Source organism: Canis lupus, chromosome 30, assembly GCF_003254725.2.
Source record: "Canis lupus dingo isolate Sandy chromosome 30, ASM325472v2, whole genome shotgun sequence".
Lineage (NCBI taxonomy): Eukaryota > Metazoa > Chordata > Mammalia > Carnivora > Canidae > Canis > Canis lupus.
In genome coordinates, this window is record NC_064272.1 from 40,190,674 (window position 1) to 40,212,185 (window position 21,512).

The 21,512-nt window shown below is 68.7% G+C and overlaps 1 protein-coding gene across 4 annotated transcripts in view; it reads right to left on the reverse strand.

The window, feature by feature from the left end:
• Positions 1-2,309: 2,309 nt before the first annotated feature.
• The window catches only part of TMEM266 (transmembrane protein 266), a 93,112-nt gene continuing 73,909 nt past the window's right edge, over positions 2,310-21,512 (reverse strand). For all 4 annotated transcript variants that reach the window (XM_025472078.3, XM_049104338.1, XM_049104337.1 and 1 more), the window contains 4 exons: positions 20,256-20,371; positions 12,143-12,326; positions 4,530-4,592; positions 2,310-3,513 (listed from right to left, as the gene is read on the reverse strand). In XM_025472078.3, the coding sequence (XP_025327863.1) occupies positions 2,915-3,513; positions 4,530-4,592; positions 12,143-12,326; positions 20,256-20,371 (962 nt within the window). In that variant the 3' untranslated portion in view covers positions 2,310-2,914. The remainder of the gene's footprint in view (positions 3,514-4,529; positions 4,593-12,142; positions 12,327-20,255; positions 20,372-21,512) is intronic.

Sequence of the window (21,512 nt, forward strand, 5' to 3'; positions counted from 1 at the left end):
GGCGACGCCGCAGCCTCGACGCCGCTCACAGGCCGGGCCCTCGGGCTTCCCCTGCCGCCGGCGCCTGACTCGGCCCGAGCGCTGTTTCCTGCCCCGCGTGGGGGCCACAGGGCCGCGAGCCCGTCCTCCCGGCCCCACGGCCCCGTCCGTAGGCCGCTACCTGCGCGGGGACCCCTCAGGCCTTCACATCAGGCCGCGCGTGTCCGCGGGTCCCCGCAGCTGACGCGGCCGCAGACCTTATTCTCGCAGCTCCTCGTGCCCCGCCGCCGCCGAGCCTCCCGGCCGAGGTGCAGCCACGGCCCCGCAGGCCCCGAGACACCTGCCCCCGCTCCCAGGGGGGCGACCTCGGCCGGCTCCTCCCGGGGCCTGGTGGGCGGGGGCGCGGGGCGCGGAGGCAGGGCCCGGTTCCCCAGGAGCCGCCCGGCCGCAGCCCCGACGACCCAGCACGAGACCCCGAGAGCACGGCAGGCCCTGGAGCCCGGAGCCCGTTTTGTTCCAGGGAGCAGCGCCCTCGGGCCGGAGTCGGGGCCTGGTCTGCACCCGGCTGCCTCCCGCGGCCCTTAGCAGAGCCCGTCCCAGGAGCCACGGCCTCCCCCCTGCGAGCTGCGAGGCCTCGGGAGGCTGAGGGCGCCCCTGGGCCTCGGCGGAGGTGCCCGTAGGTGCCAGGCCCTGGAGAATCCCGCACCCCTCGCAGCGTGTGCGGGCCTGGGGGGCCTCGGCCTGGCCCGATGGATCCGTAGCCTCCGCTCGGCTCGGCAGCCCGGGCTCTGCCTCAGGTGGCGCCACAGGCCCTTGGGCCGTGCAGTGACCACCGCAAGGGCCCCCCAGTGTGGATGATTGAACGCGCCCCCTCGCACCCCCGCGCAGTTAGTCGCAGAGGCCGCGGGCGGCTGTGCTCGCAGGGGCTGGGCGCCTCCCCTGTCGCGGCCCTCGCCCTCGGCGCCCCACCGCCCTCCCCACGCCACCTGCCCGCGGCCAGACAACAGGAAGCGGGTAAGTGAGGGTCAGCGTTATGACCCCTGGTGGCCCGCGGGGACGTGGCTGGTCCCGAGCTCCCCTGCGGCTCGAGCCAGGAGCCAGTTCCCAGAGCTGCAGACTCCTCCGGCGCCCAGCGGCCGCCAGCCAGGACTCGGGGCAGTGACGGCCCAAACTGTCACTCTGCCTCCTGCACTTCAGGCCCTGCCCGGCCCCAGGCGGCCGAGCGGCTCCCATCCGGGCAGCTCCTGACCCTGACTGTGGCTCTGCCCCTGAGGGCTGGCGACCTCCCCGCACGGTTGTCCCCGGCGTGAGTGGCCCGCGGCCCTGGGTGCTCGGCCGTTCCCTCCACAGTGGGGGCGACAGTCCCTAAGAAACCAGCCTTCAGAAGCGGAGCTCTGCCTGGGGCAGCATCTCCAGCTGGGAAACTGAGGCGGAGAGCGGGTGCAGCCGCGCGGCATCTTCCCCCAGGGCTCTCCTCCCCACCCCGGTTCTCCCCCAGAGGAGTCCGGGGCGGTGCTGAGCGTCGGTGGCTGGGTCTCCGCGGCCTGTGGGGAGCCGGGGTGCGGGGCTCAGCAAGGGGGCGCCGCTGGGTCAGCAGGCCGCCGGGCCTCCACCCACCCACCCGGGCCGTGTCCCGTGTGCCCCACGTACCCCCTGACCTTCCATCTGCGGGGAGGGGCTGGAACCCCTGCCCCCGGGATGGCTGTGGCCCGGAGCGGCTGGCCTCCTGGGGGTCGGGCCCTCTGCCCCCGGCTGCACGCTCAGCCCTGTCACCCTGAGCCTGGGACATCCTGCCCCGTGGTGACCACGCTGGGAGAGGCCGGGCGCTGATGGCTCCAGCTGCGGCGACAGGAGCCACCGAGGTGGAAACTGGACATGGGGTCACACACGGGACACGGGGCTCCTGCTCATCAGCCTGCGAGGACGGGCCGGGGGACAGGCGGCCCCAGGCCCCCGCAAGGCCGAGGCGGGCGGAGGGAGGATGGCCAGGATGCCCCCCTGCTCCTGACGGCCGGGAGCCAAGGCCGCTGATGCCGGCCCAAAGGAAGGGCCTGCACCCCACGCCCACGCAGCCCCAAGTCCCATGGGCGGGCCCTGGCTCGCAGCCGAGGTGCAGCCGTGGGCAAGGAAGGCGCCTTCCAAGCCCGCTCAGCGGGAAGAGCCGGCGCTGTGGGGGCCTCCCCCGTGGGAGCCTCGGAGCCGCTGCAGCAGGGGGCCCGGGCCTACCTGGTGGCCTCTCACCGGGCCGGGCCGCCCCCCACGCAGAAGAGCGACTGTGGCCTCCTCACCCGGGCCCCCGATCGCAAAGGAAAACCTCCGCCACCCAGAAGTCTCAGTGCAGTCGGTTTTATTATTAAAGCCAAGATTGCAAAACGGCTGTCTCCCCCCATGAGCCGCCCACCCCAGAGTCATCCCCTGTGTCCTGTGAACGTGAAAACCCCATTTGTCTGGGAAAGCCCCAGAAGTGCTCATGCCAAAGGAGAGAATGAGGGTGGGGGGAAGAGGCTCCGGTGGTGTCTGTGCGCCTCGTGGCTCCACCCGGGGTCCGGGAGGCCGACCTGGGGGTGGGGCAGGCCGACCCCGCTCACAGTGCTGTTCCCAGGGGCCGCGGGCCGGGAACGAAGGCAACGGAAGAGGCTGCGCTGGCCCCCGCTCCACCCTGCTGAGGCTGGGCCACAGGCTGGTTTTTGTAAAAATGGTTTAAAAAGACCCCAGCCGCGAGCACCACCCGCCGAGCAGGGCCGGGGGAGACGCCCGCTCTGGGCCTTGAGGTCTGAGGCATGTGGCCTCCCCCGGTGACGCCGCCCTGGGGGCAGCAGCACCCCGAGGGGGGCCGGGCGGGCTCCGGGGCCCTGCGTGGGGGCCCCGCGCCATCTGGGGCCCAGGGGAGCACCCACGCGGCTGCGCCCTCCTCCCACCCAGCCCACCTGGAGCTCTAGGCTTCGGGGACCCTGTGCAACTTCTGCTCTTTGGATTCCAAAGACCTGAACTTGTCCTCCAGCGCGGGGGCAGCGGGCTGGAAGTGGACGACGGGCTTGATCTGAAAGACGGCGAAGCCCTCCGGGTTCTTCTGGTTGAAGAGACTTAGCCTGCGCTCCAGCTCGGGGCTGCTCGGGGCTGAGCCCGCTGGGCCGGGCCGGGACACGGGGGCTGGGTCCAAGGCCCTCTGGGGCGGGCAGGGGCCCTCCAACGGGGAGGACAGCAGGTCCTGCGCCGTGGCCTCTGCCGTCCGACCCGGGGGCGGCCGGGGCCGGGGGCCGGGCTCCGAGGACGGCTCCTCCTCCTCCTCCTCCTCCCTTGCCGTGCTGCAGTCCGTGCAGGAGCCCAGCGTCCGGCTGCTGTGGCTCTGGGCCTGGGGGACGGAGCTGTGCGTGGAGCGGGAGGCGCCGTCGGAGGTGGCGCTGGCGCAGGTGCCATTGCTGCTGAGCTGCAGGGGCGTGTCGCCTGAGAAGAGGTCGGAGGAGATGTTGGGCTGGTGGACGTCGATGGCAGCGGTGGTGACTACGCACACGGCGGGCTCTGGGACACCGCTGTCTGCAAGAAAGGACGGGACGCCGGTCACTCCTCATCCTCTGCTACTCCTCTGGGGACCCTGACGAGGGCGGCCGTGGCTGGCTGCTCAGCCCGCTCGGCGCTGCAGGACAGGGGGCTCCCAGGGGCCGCATCCCGGGCGGGCCGGCCGTGGGCCTCGGCGGGCACGTGGGGTGACTTGCCACGGAGCATAGCGTAGCTCACCCTGGCCCAGGAAGCTTGAGGTGCCAGGACAGGGGCTCCGAGCCTCAGGGCCCGGCAGTCATTCAAGGCCTTGACTGGGGCCAACAGGGCGTGACACGATCAGCGCTGTGCCCCCCAGAAGATGTTCCCTGTAGGGGGCATGCGGGGCGAGGCCCAGGACCGCTGGGAAGGTCCAAGGGCTGTTACAGGGGGTGCAGAGGGGGCAGGGGCTCCCCGAGAGCCCGAGGAGAGCGCACGGGGGGAGCTGCTCTCGAAAGTCCGCACATCGCATGAAGCTTTGAGAGAGGAACACAGACGACCGCTCAGGGGCCAAGCCGGAGAGGAGCCCGCCGCCCACCGCGTGGCACATCCCCCGGGTGACTCCGGCCTCACGGCGCGGCGCGTCCTGAACGCAAGGACTCCGGAGAGCTGGCTGCGGACCGCGAGCCTCCACACGCTGGCTGAGACGTGGGGATTCTGCTAAAACCTACTATTTCCCATAAATGAAAAGCACCGGGCTTCCCGAGGCTCCTTCCGAGAGCAAGAATGCAGGAGGTGGAGCAAGGGCACGGCCCACGCCTGGTGTTCTCAAGCCCCAGCTGCTGCCTCGCCCCCAGCGTGGTCTTGCCGAGAGGCGCTCGGGGTGCGGGGCCCGGCCACGCAGGGGCGTAGAGCGCAGCCCCTTCCCTACACGGCCCCGGCTGCTGCCCACGGACACTGCAGCAGGACGGTGCCGGCGGGGAGGCTGCGGTCACGCCGCCCAGGCCCTGGGGGGGATGCCAGGCCCAGCCACCCCTTTCGCCCCATCAGGACGCGTGGGCCGCCCCCGGACTCACCACTGCTGGGCCCGTTGTAGTACTGGCTCCCGTAGCTGTTCACGCTGTCCCCCGGCGCGGCACCTGCACAGCGGGACGGAGAAGGGGGTGTGGGCCACGGCCAGGTCGTGATCCCCCTCCGGCACCCCCTCCCGTCACCGCGGAGGAGGCCTCTGCAGCTTCCCGGTCCTCACTGGGATCTGCCCCGGGACTGGGCCGCACCGGGGTCCCCATGGAGCATCTGGCTGGACGTGGGACGTGGGCAGGAGCCTTTCCCTCTCTGTCCTCAGTTTCCCTATCTCTGAGAGGAGGCCTATGGGAGTGGCTCACCCCCAAGGCTATGGGGAGAGGGGCTCCCAACGGGCCGGCTTCCAGCAGGAATGTCCGGGTGAGGCTGACGCATCCCGAGGGGGTGGGGGCAACCCTGACACACAGAGGGAGGCATCAGGGCCAACGGGTGGTGTGGGGGGCCCTGGCAGGCTCCGGAGCGTGCGACGGTGAGGACCCTTGCCTCTGTTTGGGGGTGCTGCCCGGCCCTTGGGTTCTGAAAGGGCCCCAGCCTCAGACCCGCCTTCGGACGCCAGCGCCACCGCGTTAGAGCGAGGCGGCTGGCCGACGTCTGTCCCCTTCCTCGTTAAGGGGGGCCAGCGAGCTAGCGGAGGTCAGGAGGTCTCCAGGGCCCTCCGCACGCGCAGGCCTGGTCCTGCGTCTCCCGCGGGCTCCTGGGGGCAGCGTGTGGCCTGGCGCGGCCTGTGCTTCCCGGGCCCCGACATCCGCAGCAGCACGGGGCTGGCCGCACGCACGCCCCCCTGTACGAGCTGTGTTGGCCGCCTCGGCTCTGTCCGTGCCTGCGGCGCCAGGTGTGTTTGCATTCCTGCCGGGTCGGGCAGGGGCCTCAGGCCTGCTCGGGGCCTGGCCCAGGACCGCTGTGTGTGCCTCGTCATACACTGTGGGTGCTGTCCTGCCCTGCGGCCCGGCCCTGGGAGGCAGGTGGAGGCAGCACTGGCCGCCCCTGCAAGCAGGGCGAGTGCCCCCCGCGGCCCGGCCCAGCCAGGAGGTTCTGGTCACTTCCCTCGTGTGATCCTTGGGCCTTGGCTGCAGGGGCCTCGCGGTGCGGGCAGAGCTATGGGCCCAGCTGACGTGTCCACAGACTCGTGACAATTCATCCTAAGGGAGCTGCTCACAGAAGGTGGCCTGGGGTGAATAAGAAAAACCCAGGCCCTAGAAAACTGCATGAAAGACCTGAGGCCAGAAACCCCTAGGAGGGCGCACGGGCAGCAATCCCTGGCTTTGGCGGTGGTAACGTTTTTCTAGAAATGTCTCCTAAGGCAAGGGAAACAGACGAAGGCATAAACTACTGGGACTAGACCAAACTAAAACGCGTCTGCGCAGCAGAGGAGAGCATCCACAGGGTGACAAGGCCGCCTACCGAATGCGGGGAGATACTGGCAAATCATATTTGAGAAGGGGCCAATATCCAAAATGCTTTTAAAAACTCATACGACCCAACAGCAAAAAAAACTCAAACTGATTAAAACGTGAGCAGTGGACCCGCAAAGGCGTCTCTCCAAAGAGGACACCCAGATGGCCAAGACCCACGGGAAGATGCTCAACATCCCTCAGCATCAGGGGAACAGACGGAAACCACAAGGAGACGTCAGCTCACAGCCGGCAGAATGGCTAAAGCCAACAGCACGGGAAGCAGCAGGTGCTGGCGAGGACTGGGAGGGGGGGGCCCCCCGCGAGCTGCTGGTGGGAACACCAACTGCCGCGGCCACTGGAAACCAGGCTCAAAAAATTAAAAAAAGACGAAAAAAAACCCTAAAAAAAACGGGGGATCCCCGGGTGGCTCAACGGTTTAGCACCTGCCTTTGGCCCAGGGCGTGATCCTAGGGTCCCGGGATCGAGTCCCACATCGGGCTCTCGGCATGGAGCCTGCCGAGGCCAGGACTCCCCGCCTCCACGGAGGACCCCGCCCCCGCACACACTCAGGCCTCAAAGCCCAGAGGGAAGCCCTGATGCTTGGTTCGGGGCTCCCGTTCCCCAACCTGTTCCAATTTGCTGCTGGGCGACCTGGGGGTGCTCGCAGAACGGGGCGCTGCTGGGTGCCCGGCATGAGAGCTGCGCCCGACACTGAAATCCCATCTTTCTCAGAGAAGACGTGCTTCGGCTGTTAGTCTTATTTTGGAAAAACTGGGGCCCAGAGACAGGACCAGTGGCATAACTGTGGGGCCCCTTGTCCAAAAAGTATGAGGGTCCAGAAATAAAGCCACGTGTATACGGTCAAGTTATGACAAAGGAGCCAAGAACACAGAACTGGGGAAGGACAGTCCCTTCGATAGTGGTGAGTGGAAAACTGCGCAGCCACATGCGCCAAAGATCGGCACCGGAACCCTGTGTCGGCTCGCACACAAAATTAACTCAAAATGGACCAAAGACCTGAACGTGAGACCCGAAACCGTGAAACTCCTAGAAGGAAACCCAGGCGGTCAGCCCCGTGACATCAGTCCTGGCAGGGACTTGCTGGATTTGACACCAAACGCAAAGGGAATAAAAGTCAACATAAACTCACAAACTTCTGCGGAGCAAAGGAGACCGTCCCGGAAACCCAAAGGCAACGCAGCGGATGGGAGGGCAGGTGCGGCTCCTCCCAGGGGAAGGGCCACCGCGCACATGCGTCAAGGACACGAACCGCTCAACAGCACAAAAAGCCGAACCGATTAAAAAATGGGCCGAGGATCTGAATAGACTGTTCCGAGGGCGACATCCACGCGGCCAAGGGACACCGAGGAGACGCTGCACGTCACCCATCCCCCCCCGGTCGGGGAAACGCTGACCAAAGCCACAGAGACGCCACCTCCCGTGGTCAGAAGGATGAAGTGAAAACACAAGAGGCCACAAGCGCCGGTGACGACGTGGAGGAAACGGTCACTCGGCCGCCGCAGCCGCCACGGAAAACGGAGTCGAGCGTCCTCAGGCGGTTAGGATAGAACTTCCACCCAATTCCACTTTGGGGCATTTATCCCAAGTAAATGAAAACTCTAACTTGGAAGGTGCCCCCCGCGTTCCTCCCAGCACTGCCCGGGGTGATTGCGTCCCACAAGGTGTCCCACGAGGCGTCCCGCAGCATGTCCCACGGGCTGTCCCATGGTGTGTCCCACAGTGAGGGCCCGAGAGGGGCCAAATGTCCGCCCCACGTGCACCTCGCACTGGCAGCCTGGGTGCGGGGGCATCACGCTAAGACCCGGGCGCCCACAGGCGCAGGAGCACCCCGGTAGCGGCTAGGTGGGGGGGTGTCGTAGAATAAACAGGCTATGGGGATGCGACGCGGCGCCAGGCGACCGCCCTTAGCAGTGACGTACAGCACATTTCAACAGACGCTACGTGGGTAAATCTGAAGGGTTCTTGTCACCAGAAAAACCCTTAGCGAGTATGTCCGGCGACCGATGGTAACTGGACTTATGAACAATTGCCCTGCGGGACGTGCAGTTATTGTATCGTGCACCCGAGGGGGACAGGCGGCATGTCCATCACACATCACTTAGGAATTTGGGGACAGGGCCTGGGGGGCTCAGCAGTGGAGCATCTGCCTTGGGCTCAGGGCGTGACCCCGGGGTCCTGGGATCGAGTCCCACGTTGGGCTTCCTGTGTGGAGCCTGCTTCTCCCTGCGCCTGTGTCTCTGCCTCTCTCTGTGTCTCTCATGGATAAATACAATCTTAAAAAAAATTTCCAAGAGGGCGACAGTGGAGCCAAGAGCCGTGTGACCACAGGGTCACCCAGCCACGGAGGCGGTCCTGCTCGGCGGGGTAAGGCCAGCCCGTCAGGATCGCCTGGGCCCTGTGCCCCGACTGCCACAGGCTTCCGGGGAGGACGTCCAGGCCTGGCGGTTCAGCCGGCAGCCGCCCTGGCCCCTCCAAGCGCCCCCAGCAGTGCCGCCCCGAGGCCCGACCCCGCCCGCCACCATCCTGGTCCCTGCAGGCCACGGCGGGGCCATTTCGTGGGACGCTCTCTGGGGCCCCGCGTCTGTGCAGTGGGAGCACGGCCCGCAGCCTGGACGCCTCCTCCCGGGAGCTGCGGGCCGAGCGGGGTGGCCGGTGCCCGGTGGCCGCGCTGCAGCCGAGCCGCACAGGCAACACGTTTGGGGGGTGTTCAGGGCGACGCAGGGCACCGGGAACCGGCCACCCAGGCTTTAGGGGTGATGGCGGCCCAGCCGGGTACCCAGAAGCTGGCCTGCGGGCAGCCGTGGAGCCGCAGCGACCCCTGGGCGGCCTGTCCCCCCCCAGCCCCGTCCTCCCTGCCTGGGCGCCGGGTCAGCAGCTGACACCCCCCGCCCCCTGCGCTGGCCCAGGACACTGGCTTGGCCACACCTGGTGTCTAAGGGCAGGACGGGCACCACACAGTCGCCCCCCAGCTCCCACCCTCCACCTGGGCACTGGCTCCGCTGTCCCCGCTCCAGAGGCTGGTGTAGTGTCCGGAGAGGCGGGAGGCAGAGGACGTCACTGGGGGATGGGGGGCAGGACTGGGCGGCCCGGGAGGCCCGAGCACCTCGGGCAGACACCCATCGCCGCAGGAGGGCCAGCACCAGCCCCCCGGCAGCCGGGCAGCTGGTCACATCCACCCTGCGTGGCCCTCCTTGCCCTCGGGGTTCCTCCCGCAGGGGCAGCGGGCGGAGGGAGCCGGGGAGGCAGGGACTCGGAGAACGTGCGGGGCTGTCCCACGAGCTGTGTCTGCAGACTCTCCAGTCCCGTATCTCGACTCCCTGTGGGCTCAGCCGAGGCACCAGGGGCGGGGTCTGGGGATCAGCGCAGGGGCTGATGTGATGGCCGTGCTGTGACCTCGAGGGCAAGGACCCTGGGGAGCGAAGGGCTGCAGGACGTGCGGCTGCTCCAACACGCTCCCTGAGCTCAGAGGTTCACAGCAGAACCCACGGGGAGGGCACCCATGGGGAGGCAAGGGGAGCCGGGCAGGCCCGGGGTGGGGGGTGGGGGGTGGCGGGTGGGGTGGGAACGTGGGCAGACGGAGGAAGGTCCTGAGGTGAGCGGGACACCGCAAAGCCGCTCCTCGTGTCCTTGGGCAGCAGGACAAGCAGGCAAAGCCGCCGACTTCAGAAGTGCTTTGGGAAGGAAGGCGCCGCGTCACGGCCCGGCGGGGCCGGAGGTCAGGACGCTTCCGAGGGGCGCAGGATCCCCCCGAACGCTGGGCCTGTGAGCCTCACTTTGCTCATGAGCAGCTATGGGCCCGCGGGGAGCCTGCCGAGCGCCAGGTGTGGGGCCTGGAGACTGGTGGGTCTCGGCGGGTCAGCGGGGACACAGCCAGGATGGGCCCCGTCTCCCGGGAGTCCCCGGAGTGTCTCGAGGGGTGAGGACACGGGCCCTAGGCGGGAGGGCGTTGGGCCGCCCGTGGGCAGCGACTGGAGAAGCTCCAGGACGTCACCGCCGCACAGCCCGCAGCTGGAAGTTTCACTGGCCTCAGCGAGGGCGCAGGGCGTGGGGGCCGGGGCAGCGAGGTCACGGGCCTATGCGGCACCTGCACGGGGCTCATCCCTCCAATGGATCCGTCGCCCTGACCCCAGGCCCTTAGGACGGAGTCCCACCACGCCAGGAAAGAGGCTGTAGCCGAAGTCGCGGGGTAGGTGGAGGTCCCGGTGGGGCAGGGCGGCCCCGGGCTCAGCGTGAGCGGGGTCTTCGCGGAAACCAAAGGAAACGGGAACACGGACACGCACGGAGAATGCCCGCGAAGGGGAAGCCAGGCCAACGTCACCGGCCACCTCCACCTCGGGAGGCCGACCCTGCCGGAACCTGGACCTCCGGCCTCCGGAGCCTGGGGCTGGAAGGTCAACTTAAGAAGCTCCCCCCAACCCCCCAGGTCGGGGCAGCCTCCAGCCCAGGTGCGAGGCCAGGCACGTGGAGGTGCAGCCGCTGCCGAGGGGTGGGTGGTGCGTCCGTGGGGACGTGTGGGGCTGGGCTGGCCCTGGGCTCGGGCTGGCCAGATGCACCTAAGGGCTCGGAACAGCAAGGACAGCAAGGCAGGGGTGGCCTCTGGTGCCCGCGGTGGCCCTGCAGCTGCCCCCAAACTGCGTTTTGTCCCGGATGCCGCTGCAAGAGGAACCCAACCCTGGAATTCAGGGAGGAACAATGTAGCAGGAGCCTGGGCGCCTCCTGCTGGGGACGGGAGAAGGGAACCCTGGGAGGCCACCCCTGAGGCTCTGGCCCAGCCCGATGGTGACACTGCAGCCAAGGCGGAGGGAGGGGGGCCGGAGAATTTCCTTTTCAAGAGATTTCACTTATTTGAGGGACAGAGTGCGAGTGGGTGGGTGTATGGGTGTGTGGGGAGGAGGCAGGGACACCCAGGGGGGTCCTCCTTCCCAGGGCTCCCCCAATACAGGCAGCAGGGCCGGGTGGCTCCCTGTCCAGGCCTCATGGGGCCAGTGCGGTCATGGTCGCCCCTCCCAGCCCCAAACTGTCCTCTGGGATCCGACGGTCTCTCAAAACAGGACAGTCGCCCCACTCCACGACACCCTCCGGGGCTCTCGCACACCCATGGGCTCCTCCCGCCTCCTGCCTCCCGCCGGGCACCTGCAGGGCACCTGGCTCCGGGGGTGAAGGGGGCCCTGGGTCCCACCGTGGCCGGCTCCAGGCCCGGCTCCAGGCCCCGCGCCGCCGGCCTCAGCGTGTGACCCTGTGTGACCCTGTGAAGGTCCCCTGACCCGGGTCGAGCCCCGGCTCCACGAGGCGGAGGGGCCAGGGGCGGCCAGCTCGTTCCCGGGGCTCGGCCTCAGTCCCCCCTGGAGCCGAGCACCTGGACTCACAGGGACGGGGCGCCGGGGCCGCCGGGACCTCGGGTGAGGGAGGTGACCCCCTGCCCCGCATCTCGGGACGGCGCCCTCGGGGCGGGAGGACACGGAAGGCAGCGGCGCAGGAGCGGTGCCGGGCGGGGTCCCTGGGCCCAGCGAGGGTGCGGGTCCGCCGCCCGCTGCCCCCTGCGGGCCTGACCCCGGGGATCGCGGCCTCCCCAAGCCCGCACGGCCCCGCCTGGCCCCGGGTCGGCGGGAGGGCGCCTCCCCCATCGGAACAGCGGCCCGAGGGGCCCCAGGCACCTGCGCCCAGCGCCCCTGCCCACCGCGCCCCGAGCCCCGCCCCTGCGCTCCTGCCCCGCCCCTGCGCCCCCGCCCCGCCCCGCCCCTGCGCCCCCTCCCCTCCCCGCCCCTGCGCTCCTGCCCCGCCCCGCCCCTGCGCTCCTGCCCCGCCCCTGCGCTCCTGCCCCGCCCCTGCGCCCCCGCCCCGCCCCGCCCCTGCGCCCCCTCCCCTCCCCGCCCCTGCGCTCCTGCCCCGCCCCGCCCCTGCGCTCCTGCCCCGCCCCTGCGCTCCCGCACCGCCACTGCGCTCCTGCCCCGCCCCTGCGCCCCCGCCCCGCCCCGCCCCTGCGCTCCTGCCCCGCCCCTGCGCCCCCTCCCCTCCCCGCCCCTGCGCTCCTGCCCCGCCCCTGCGCCCCCGCCCCGCCCCGCCCCTGCGCTCCTGCCCCGCCCCTGCGCCCCCGCCCCGCCCCGCCCCTGCGCTCCTGCCCCGCCCCTGCGCCCCCTCCCCTGCTGGCCCCGAGCCCCGGGGGGCGGGGTCGCGGTCCGCGGGCGGCTCACCTGGCGACGCGGGCAGCTCCTCCTCTACGCCGCCGGCCTCCTCCGCCCACCTGCCGGCCTCCAGCACCTCGTAGCGGCCCCGCGGGCGGCTGAGCACGTGGGGGGCCCGCAGCGCCGCCTCCCGCTCGGCCGCCAGGTCCAGGTCCTGCTGCGCCAGGTGCGCGCGCAGCTGCCGGATCTCGAACTGCGGGGGGAGGGGGGGGGTGGTGGGTGCGGGCGACGCCCCGGGACCCCCAGCCCTGCCCGAGGCACCGCCGGTGCCCGCGCGCCCCGCCCTGGGGGAGGGGAGGGGAGAGGCGGGGGGGGGGCGGGGAGGCGGGGGGGGGCACGGGGGGGAGGGGCACGACGGCCCCCCGCCCCCTCAGGCCAATCTGCCTCGAGTGCAGCCGCACGTCCAGCTACTGCCCCGACCCCCCCTGCACCCCCGCACCCCCGCACCCCTGCCTCCCGCAGCTGCGCCCGCCGCAGCCTCGCACCCGAGGGCTTCTCACGCACCTGCGGGGCCGGGGCCGCCGGGGAAGCCCAGTCGGCAGGTGCACGGCCACACAGCAGGTGCACGGCCTGGCCCACCTGGCTCACACCTGCGCCCCACGGACGCGCCCCCCGGACTCGGCCGCACCTGCCCGTTTGAATTCTCTGCACCGCCCTTACCACCTTGATGTCTTAAAATCCTTTTTTAATGTTTTACTACTTTTCTTTTGGCGTCGGTGAAACGCACAGTTAAAGGCTTCAGTGAAAAAAAAAAAAAAGGCTTCAGTGACCTCAGGACCTCCCAGGGTCAGAGTCACAGATTTTTCTCTGGGACCACTCGGTTTCTCGAGAGCTCGCAGCTGGGGGCAGGGCCGGGGTGGGCAGAGGGTCCCGCCACTGCCGGGGAGGATTTTCACGAAGTCCTTGGTTCCAGCCTGCACCTCTCCCCAGGCCCCGGCCCCCAGGGCCCACCTGCCACCCCTCTGGATCAGTTCCCGGAGGACAAACCTCTGATTCTTGTAGGGGGTGTGGGGAGGGGGTCTCCCAGGGCCTAGGCGCCCACATACTGGGTGTGCAACCCCTCCCCTGGCTCAGCTCATTCACCCCTTTCCTCCCCGGCTCTCGGGGCCTGGGGCGAAAATCAGCCCACTTCCCTCGCCATCCTCTACAGGCACTTCAGTTCTAGATTCTCCACTCGAGGGAGATGGGTTACCCCTTTCTTGTCCACCGTCCAACTCCTCAAATCCACTGAAATCTCCATCCTCTTTGTCCTTATGGACAGGCCCTACCTAAAGAGACACTTTCTTAATTCTTATGTGTTTGAGGCTTTTTAATTATCATTTTAGTGGACTTTGGGAAAGGAGATCGGATAAATATGTGTGGTCACTTCATTTTCTTTAAGGTCTGCCTATTGGTTTTGCTTCTCTCACCACAGAGAGTTTTTGCTGGTTAAGAAAAAAAAAAACAAAAAACAGGCCCGATGCATAGTTCACGCCAACGTCTGTGGTCTAAGTGCTCCAGCGTGGCCAATCTCAAACTACCCGCACGACGTCACGGAGAATTGGGAAGGAGCGTGCCCACCTGGCTGCCCCGCACACACTGCGGCCCTTCACCTCGTAACGGAATATCGTCTCCGTGCAGCAGGGAGCCGGTCTGTGTGGTTGCCGGGCGCAGTGAAGGCGCCCAGTAAAGGTCGTTGATAAATGAACGAAGCCAGTCAGCTTTGCTCAATTCTGTGGTTTCAGATTGAGCCCCAGCCCTAGCCCAAAGCGGAGACAAAGTCTGAGCCTTGATGCTGAGCCTGACCCTGCTCATGCACTACGCTCTGACCACGGTCCCGGGCTGAGCCCCACCACAGTTACACGGTGAGCCCTACACCCGCTCGCACGCCGAGTCCCGAGCCCGATCGCACACTGGGCCCTAACTCTGCTCTGGGTGTAGGCGCGGGCTCTGGACCTCAACAAGCCAGAGGCTGAGGAGTGAGGCTGGTGTTACGGGGTGGCCTTCTGTGCAGGGGCAGCGGGCTCAAGCCTCCCTTCTGGCAGCAAGTCCTCAGAGTCACGCAGGGCCCCTGAGGCAACCCTCCGGCAGCCCGTGGGGCTGGAGCGCCTCCTGTGCAGGCTGAGGGGCACCTCCCACGGGCACCCTAGCCCACCTTCTGCAAGGCTGCTCCCCAGGCCCGTAGGGCAGCAAACGGCCTCCTGGGCCACTCTGGATGGTGCATTACCGATAACTTGTCATCGATACAGAGCTGCCCACGAGCGTCCCGCTGGAATTCAGGCCAGGCAGCCAGAAGCCCGGGATTGCCCAGCCCCAAGCCCACATGTGCAGAGATCGGCACAAACATTAAAACAAGTCTTAGGCTCGAGACACGAACCCCCAGAGTATGGGAGTTGTCCCGGGCGTGCCTGCGTTCACTCAGTCACTCGGGCGAAAACTCTGGTATGTGCTTTGGAATGAAAACGCCTCTCCCGGCTTGGACGTGAGTACTCGGTGGCCCCAAGCGGGCGGAGGGGAGGAGGTGTCTGGGGAGCAGCCGAGGACCTCCCAGGACAGCCTCAAAGGCGGACACGGGGTGGCCCTCGTGGCAGGCCCGGCCTGGTGTGTCCGAGAGACAGAGGGCCCAGGGGGAGACGGGCTGGGCGTCCGCGGGGCACGGCAGGCGGAGCCCGTCAGCCACAGCTAGATGTTGCAAGGATGTCAGCCTTCACTGAATAGTGACCTTCACTGAACAGTGACCACTTCCATCCTCTGAGCAGCAGACGGGGCACAGGAGCGGATAGGATCATTGAGCCTGAGGACAGATCTTCAGAAAAATATCGAAACTTATGCCCCCTTCCCCCCCCCCCCAAAAAAAAACAAACAGGAGAGCGAGTGAAGAGAAGCGGGTCTCCGAGATGTGAGACACGACCCAGGGGCCTGGCATGTGCAAGCAGGACTCCAGGAGGATGGAAGGACGAAACAGAAGCAGTCAATGAAGAAATCGTGGCCAAGGACTTCCCGGGTCCGATGAAAACCAGCAAGACACAGGCTCAAGACGCCTGGCAGGTCACCAGAGCAGGGCCGATCCCGGGAGGCCCTCAGCCCCTTTACGGTGCGGGCTTTTAGCGCTGGCCGCGGGGTGGGGGGGGGCTGACCCCTGGAGCACACCTGGGAGGCCTGGGCCTTGACCCCGCACGCTCTGGCCGCTGGCGACCGTCTCTAACGCACCGGCAGCGACTCCCCCTTCCCCCTGATCCATGCTGCCCGCGGCTGGCCCTGGCCCGCATCGGGGTGGCGGCCGGTGTTTACCGCCGTCGGTTTCGCCGTTGTTCGTAACAATAAAAATCAGGAGACGGTGGCAAAGTAATGATTTAGGAGCCGGGGAAGCTGAATCCGACCTTGGCCCCCTTCCATCCGTCGTGAGGATGATTGGTCGTCGGCCATAAATTTAAATTATGGCAAAAGGATCACATAAGTCATTCGTCTGATGGCTAATTGTGTCAGCTGAATCGGCCTGTCGCTAGAGCTCTCGGCGGCTTTTCGGATCGTGTCCCCAGCTGAGGAACACGCGCACGCGCTTCCCTCCCGAATAATCCAGGTGACAAAGGCCATTGTGCGGAGCTGCGGCCTCGGGGCCTCTGCGGGAAAAGTGGGGCCTCTCTGGGATGGGCAGCTTGGAGCAGCACCCCAGAACCAGGGTGGGCCCCGTTCCCCGCGGCTCCCAGGCTCCTGACAGCCAGGGGAGGGGGCGGCCCAGCCTCAAAGGTGAGGATGCCCCAGGGGCCCGGGGCAGCACCCACCCCCCACCCCCGACGGGGGCTATGGCCCCACAGGCCCCGGTGCGAGGCCCCCCACCCCGCACATGTCACGTCTGCCAGGTGCCTGCTGCTTGGGGCCAAGGCTGTCGTCCTGCGTCTCCGGGGAAAGGGCCAGGGAGACTTGCCTCAGCCACCAGGACCACTCGGGGGAGTGGGGAGGGGGGGAGCCCCCCGGGCGAGGAAAGGGCAGAGAACGTGGGAGCCCAAGGGCTCGTTCCAGTGGCCTGTGTCCTCCTTGGGCCCCTCTGGTGCCCTGAGCGTGACTGCGTATCTGGGTCCCACCCGCAAAACGGGGCCAGCAACGCGGTCCACCCCACCTCTGCTCCCGCTGCTGATGGAGGGAGGCCCGAGGGGCCGTGGGCGCGGTGGGAGTGACAGGCCCCCGGGGGCCAGGCTGCTGCGGTTTCTGCATTTGTTTGATGCAGTGGCTTGTGTTACTCCCCAGGACGGTGACCGCCCAGGCCCCCTATGTCTGGGCAGGCTAATGGCCAGTGGCCCCGCGTTCCAGCCCCAGAACCACAGCCTTTGTGTCCTGGGAAACAGGCCTGTCTCCGCCCTTGTCTGTCAGGCTCTAAAGGGGTTAATGCCCAGCCCAGCGCTCGAGCTTCCTGGTCCTTCCAGGTCCCTCCAGTTCCCTCCAGGTCCCTCCAGGTCCTTCCAGGTCCCTCCAAGTCCCTCCAGGTCTTTCCAGGTCCCTCCAGGCTCCTCCAGTTCCCTTCAGGTCCCTCCAGGTCCCTCCAGGTCTTTCCAGGTCCCTCCAGGTCCTTCCAGGTCCCTCCAGTTCCCTCCAGGTCCCTCCAGGCTCCTCCAGTTCCCTCCAGGTCCCTCCAGTTCCCTCCAGATCCTTCCAAGTCCCTCCAGTTCCCTCCAGGTCCCTCCAGGTCCTTCCAGGCTCCTCCAGGTCCCTCCAGTTCCTTCCAGGTCCCTCTAGATCCTTCCAGGTCCCTCCAGATCCCTCCAGGTCCTTCCAGGTCCATCCAGGTCCCTCCAGGTCCCTCCAAGTCCGGGAGCTGCAGGCAGCCTATTCGCTAGTGGGCCCTCGTGCAAATGACATGCTCTTGCTTTTCTCTCTGTCTCCACCTTCACTGAAAGACTCTGGGGGGACCAGGCTTTCGGGTGTCGCTTGAGTTAGTGTGATCCCTACCGCAGCCTGCGACGTAAGGCTTGTTGCCTCCATTTTCCCAACAAGGAGCCCGAGGCCCAGGGCTTACGGGGGAGACTGGGCAGCGGGTGGGCATCTGGCTGGCCGTGCGCCTGCAGGCCGCGCCCCAGGGGCCGCCTTGGTCAGGGTCCTGAGGGGCTCGGGAGCTGCCCGGGCCTCCGTGCGGGCAGGGCCTCTCGTCACACGAGCCCCCGTGTGTTGCTGACGGTCTCGGGGTGAAGGGGACTGAGGGAACAGAAGGGAGCTTCCGTCCGCAGTCCCACCCGCGCTCCCATAGCGGAGGAAAGAGGTCGGTTTTGGGGGCGAGTCGGGCGGGACCCTAGTAACCCGGCCAGAGGCCAAGCTCGCAGGGCAAGGGGCAGGTGCCGGGGGGCTGCGGGACGGGTCTCGGGCCGAGAGCAGGATCCTGACGCAGCCGCACACGAAGCCTCGGCAGCGGTTCCTTGGACCAGCGGAGGACGTCGTCGCGCGGGCCTCCCCGGGCATCAGATGAGGCTGGGGCTTGTGAGGCTGCGGCGCGGAGACAAGGGACACACGGCGGCGTGTCACCTCGGAGGCCGCCTGTGCAGCAGCGACGTCGATGCTCACCAGGACCCCGGCCGGGATCCGGACCGAGAGCCACGTACGGGTGAGCGCGGGATGGGGGGGACCCGCGAGCAGTGGGCCGCGTGGAAGCAGGTGCCGGAGGCGGTCAGAGGAGGGACGGGGAGACTGCCCAACGCAGCGCCCCCTCCTCCGCGGGCCCCAGGTTTCCAGCAGGAATCGGTTAAGGGTGGGTGAGCCCCGCAGCCAGAAGAGGTGACAGGGAGGAGGGAAGCACCGCGTGTCCCGGTGTCCCCGCCGCCGTGTGATGGGGGCGCATCCGCCCCTCCTCTGTGCCTCGCACCGCCTCCCCCTGCAGGTCTGGGTTGGGCCCAATGCCCTCGAAGGACCCTTCCCTTTATCACAGGGTGGTTCCGGTAGGAACTGGGCCACCGCCTGGCACCAAAGGGGCGACCTACAGGGTGGTCCCGGAAGAAGCCAGCAAACCACGTCGCCAGGGAGGGTCTGCAGGGCCGCGTGGACACGCAAGTCAGGCTCCCGGAGGAAGGGGGGATGGATAGAGCAGTAGCCTCTCCGGCAAGCGGCAGCCGGCGGCGGGGCCTCTGACCATGGGCCTCCGACCTCGGGCTAGGCCGCGCCGACAGCAGGCGGCGGGATGTGAGTTGACCATCGTCCCCGAGCCCGAGCCCCAGGCTGGGCGTGAGGAGAGCCTCAGAGGAGCCCCGGCCACGGGCAGCCCGTGAATTCCCGGCCGGTAGCCCAGGCCCAGCATCAGCCAACGCAGCGGAGGCCTGAGGAACATCTACGGGCAGGAGGAGCCAAGGGACACACGATGGCCACGCGCGTGGGCCCCAGACCCCGACGCGGCCTCAGGTCGGAGCCTGTGCACGACCTGGGGGGCAGGGAGCTGGGGCGCTCCGGACTCGTGGTGCCGGCGGGCAGCGTGTGGTCGCCGAGCTCGGAGGAGGGACGTGGGCGGGAGGATGACATGGACGCGACCCTCGGGGACGGCTGGGAACGTGCCCGGCCCCCGCACCCTCAGCTGGGCAGCCACCGCTGCTCGCCTGCCTGACCTGCGGGGTGAGGGGCGGGTGCGGGCAGGGGGGACGCGGGCCGGGTCAGGGGACCAAGGGCCACACGGGTCCCGGCGCTGCCCCAAGTCGGCCGAACTGTCCCCGGGCCTGGGCCTTCACGCCGAGCATCCCGGCCCGTTGTGAGGCAGCACTGCTCCCCCGAGGCCCTGCGCCCCGGCCCCCCGACGGCTGAGAGGTGGCGTCCGCCCAGCTTGGGGGAGCAGCACCCTGGCTGCCCAGCGCCTACCGCCCCCCATGGCCCTGCGCTTCCAGCCCAGCCCAGATGACAGCCCTCGGGCGTTTTTTAGCTTAGGGAGGCTCCTCTTGTCTCCTTTCCAGATGTCACACCTACAGATCAGCTCCTCCCTGCGGGGACCCCCAGGACGTCTCCCCAGGGCTGGATCAGAGGCCCCCGCGGGCCCCGCTGGAGGCTGGGGGGTCGCCCTGAGCGCTCCCGGCCCCGTGGCCCAAGTCACCGTGGGCCAGCTCCTTCTCCACGGGCTGGAGGCTTGTGAGACGTGGCAGCAGCGGCCGTGCACCCGGGGGACGCAGCCGCCTGTCCAGCCTCCAGAGGGGCCGGTGGACGGCGCATCCCCCCAGCCTCCGTCTGCCCCCCGCCCAGGCCTCTGTCCCCGGTGGCCCCGCTCCAGCCCGTCCTTGCACCTGCACCTGCGCCCGCCCCCCTCCTCCGACGGCAGCCAGACCGGCCCCTCGGAAGCTCCAACCTGGCCGTTCCCAACAGCCCGGCCCCCGCCCCGGGTCAGCCTCCCCCCAGGCCCACCTCCGGGCCCTCCTACGGCCCGAGCTCACCCGGTGCCAGGCGCCCTACCTCACCTGCGCCCTCCGCCCTGCCGCCCCCTCCAGGTGGCCTGCCGCCCGTCACTCCAGCCCCGGCGACCCTGCCAGGCACACGTGCACCAGGCTGCACTGGGTGTTGGAGGCCCCCATCCTCGAGTCACTCGGGGCTCCATGGGGGTGGGGGCCTCCCCACAGTCGTGGCAGTGCTGGCGGCCGGATGCCTGGTGACGAGGGGGCCGAGGCCTGTGGTCGCCTCAGTCTGCACCCGGGACCCATGGATGCTGTGCCGCTGGGGGCTGCTCCCCTGAGGTCTCCTGTCGCACATCTTGTGCGGAGACCAAGGCCGTGGTGTCCCCAGAGTAGACACAGGCTCGGCTCCCTGACAGTCCGAGGAGATGACCTTAAAGGCCGTGTGTGAGTTCCTGTGGGACGTCCCTAGGGATTGCATGTGCTGACGTCGCACACGTGTCCCAGCCGCCCCAGGTCTTCCAGCCAAGGGACGTTGGGGCGGAGGAGCCAGGGCTGGGCTGCGGGCGAGGCCACCAGGGAGCATCCCGCTCAGTGGGGGGAGCAGGCCGGGGGTGCCGTGCGGGCCCGGGGCTGCGGGATGGGATGGCTTGTGGCCTGTCAGGACGGCCGGCGACCCCATCCGACCCCATGGTCCCTGGCAGGGACCACGCCCGGGCCTCAGCTTCCCCGTGTGTCCCCGGGGACCCCACAGCCCCGGCCCCCAGCCCGGGACAGAACGGGAAGCGGCCGAGCGTTACCCCTTGCTCCTGACAGATCTGCGTCAGCCTCTCCAGCTGCTCGTCTTGGATGACCTTGGCCTTCTCGTACTGCTGGATGACCATCTCCATCTCCACCTTCACGGGCAGGACGTAAGCTGGAAGACACGGACGGCGCTGTCAGGAGCGGGCAGGCTGGGCCGGGAGCTGTTCCCGGGGGTGCAGGGGTGCAGGGGTATGGGCTGGGCACGGGCTGGGCATCCCGCACCCGAGGCTACGAGAGGGCTGGCCCCGAGCCGCGGTGGCAGGGCGGCCCGCTGTCCTCGCCCCTGCGGGGGCAGCCTGGGTTCTGGCCCGGAGCCCGGGTGGTGCCTCCGAGGGGCCTGGGCCCTGTGGAAGGCGGCGGGCGCTCCCTGAGGTGGCCGAGCACAGAGCAGCCACCGGGCCGGCCAGTCCCCGCCTGGGCTCCCAAGAGCATCGGAAACACCCCCCACGCAGCAGCTCGCCCGTGGGTGTTCACGGCGACCCAGAGTGGACGTGAACGACCATCCAGCCTCCGACGGGCGAGTGAAGGGATCGTGGCCCCTGCGCTGTGGGGCCCGGCGCCGCAAGAGAACGGAGTGAGGTCGGACACGAGCTGCCCGGGAGCCCAGCGGACACGGCTGCTCAGGGAAAGGCCGCAGACCCCGCGGGACACGGGCGCATGGTCCCCCGTGAGGGGCACCCAGAGGCGGAGGCAGGAGGCGCCCGGCTGCGGGGTGGCGAGCAGCACCGCTGAGCCCCCGCGGCCTCCACCCTGCGCTCTCGGGCCGCACGGATCCCGCGGGAAGGACAGCACAGACTTGCTGTTTCCTCTGACCTTGAGGGCGGCCCACGCGGCTGCGCACCTGCCTCGGGGCTCCCCGGTCTCTGCCGACGCCCTCACACCCGGGCCAGGGAAGCAAGGGGCCGCCTGCCCACCCGCCCGCACGGAGGGCCCTGTCCCGAGGCTCCCAGTGGCCCTGCAGCGCCCGTCGGGGACGCGGGAGCCGCTGCTCAGCCTTCCCGGGGCGCTGGCGGGCGTGATGTGAGGGGCCGGCGGAGGGAAGCGGGGCCTCGCCTCTGCAGGGGGCGGTTATCGTGGACGGGCCGGAGCAGGGCCTGGGCAGCTGGGCCGGGTGGACGGGTCAGGAGCCTGCTGGGTGCTCGCGGCCGCTCTGCTGTGACCCCATCCGTCCTGGCCTCAGTGTCCCCACCTGTCAAATGTCGGGAGGGGACTGGACGGCTTCTCAGAGCCTTCCCAGCCTGGGCCTCCCGGGC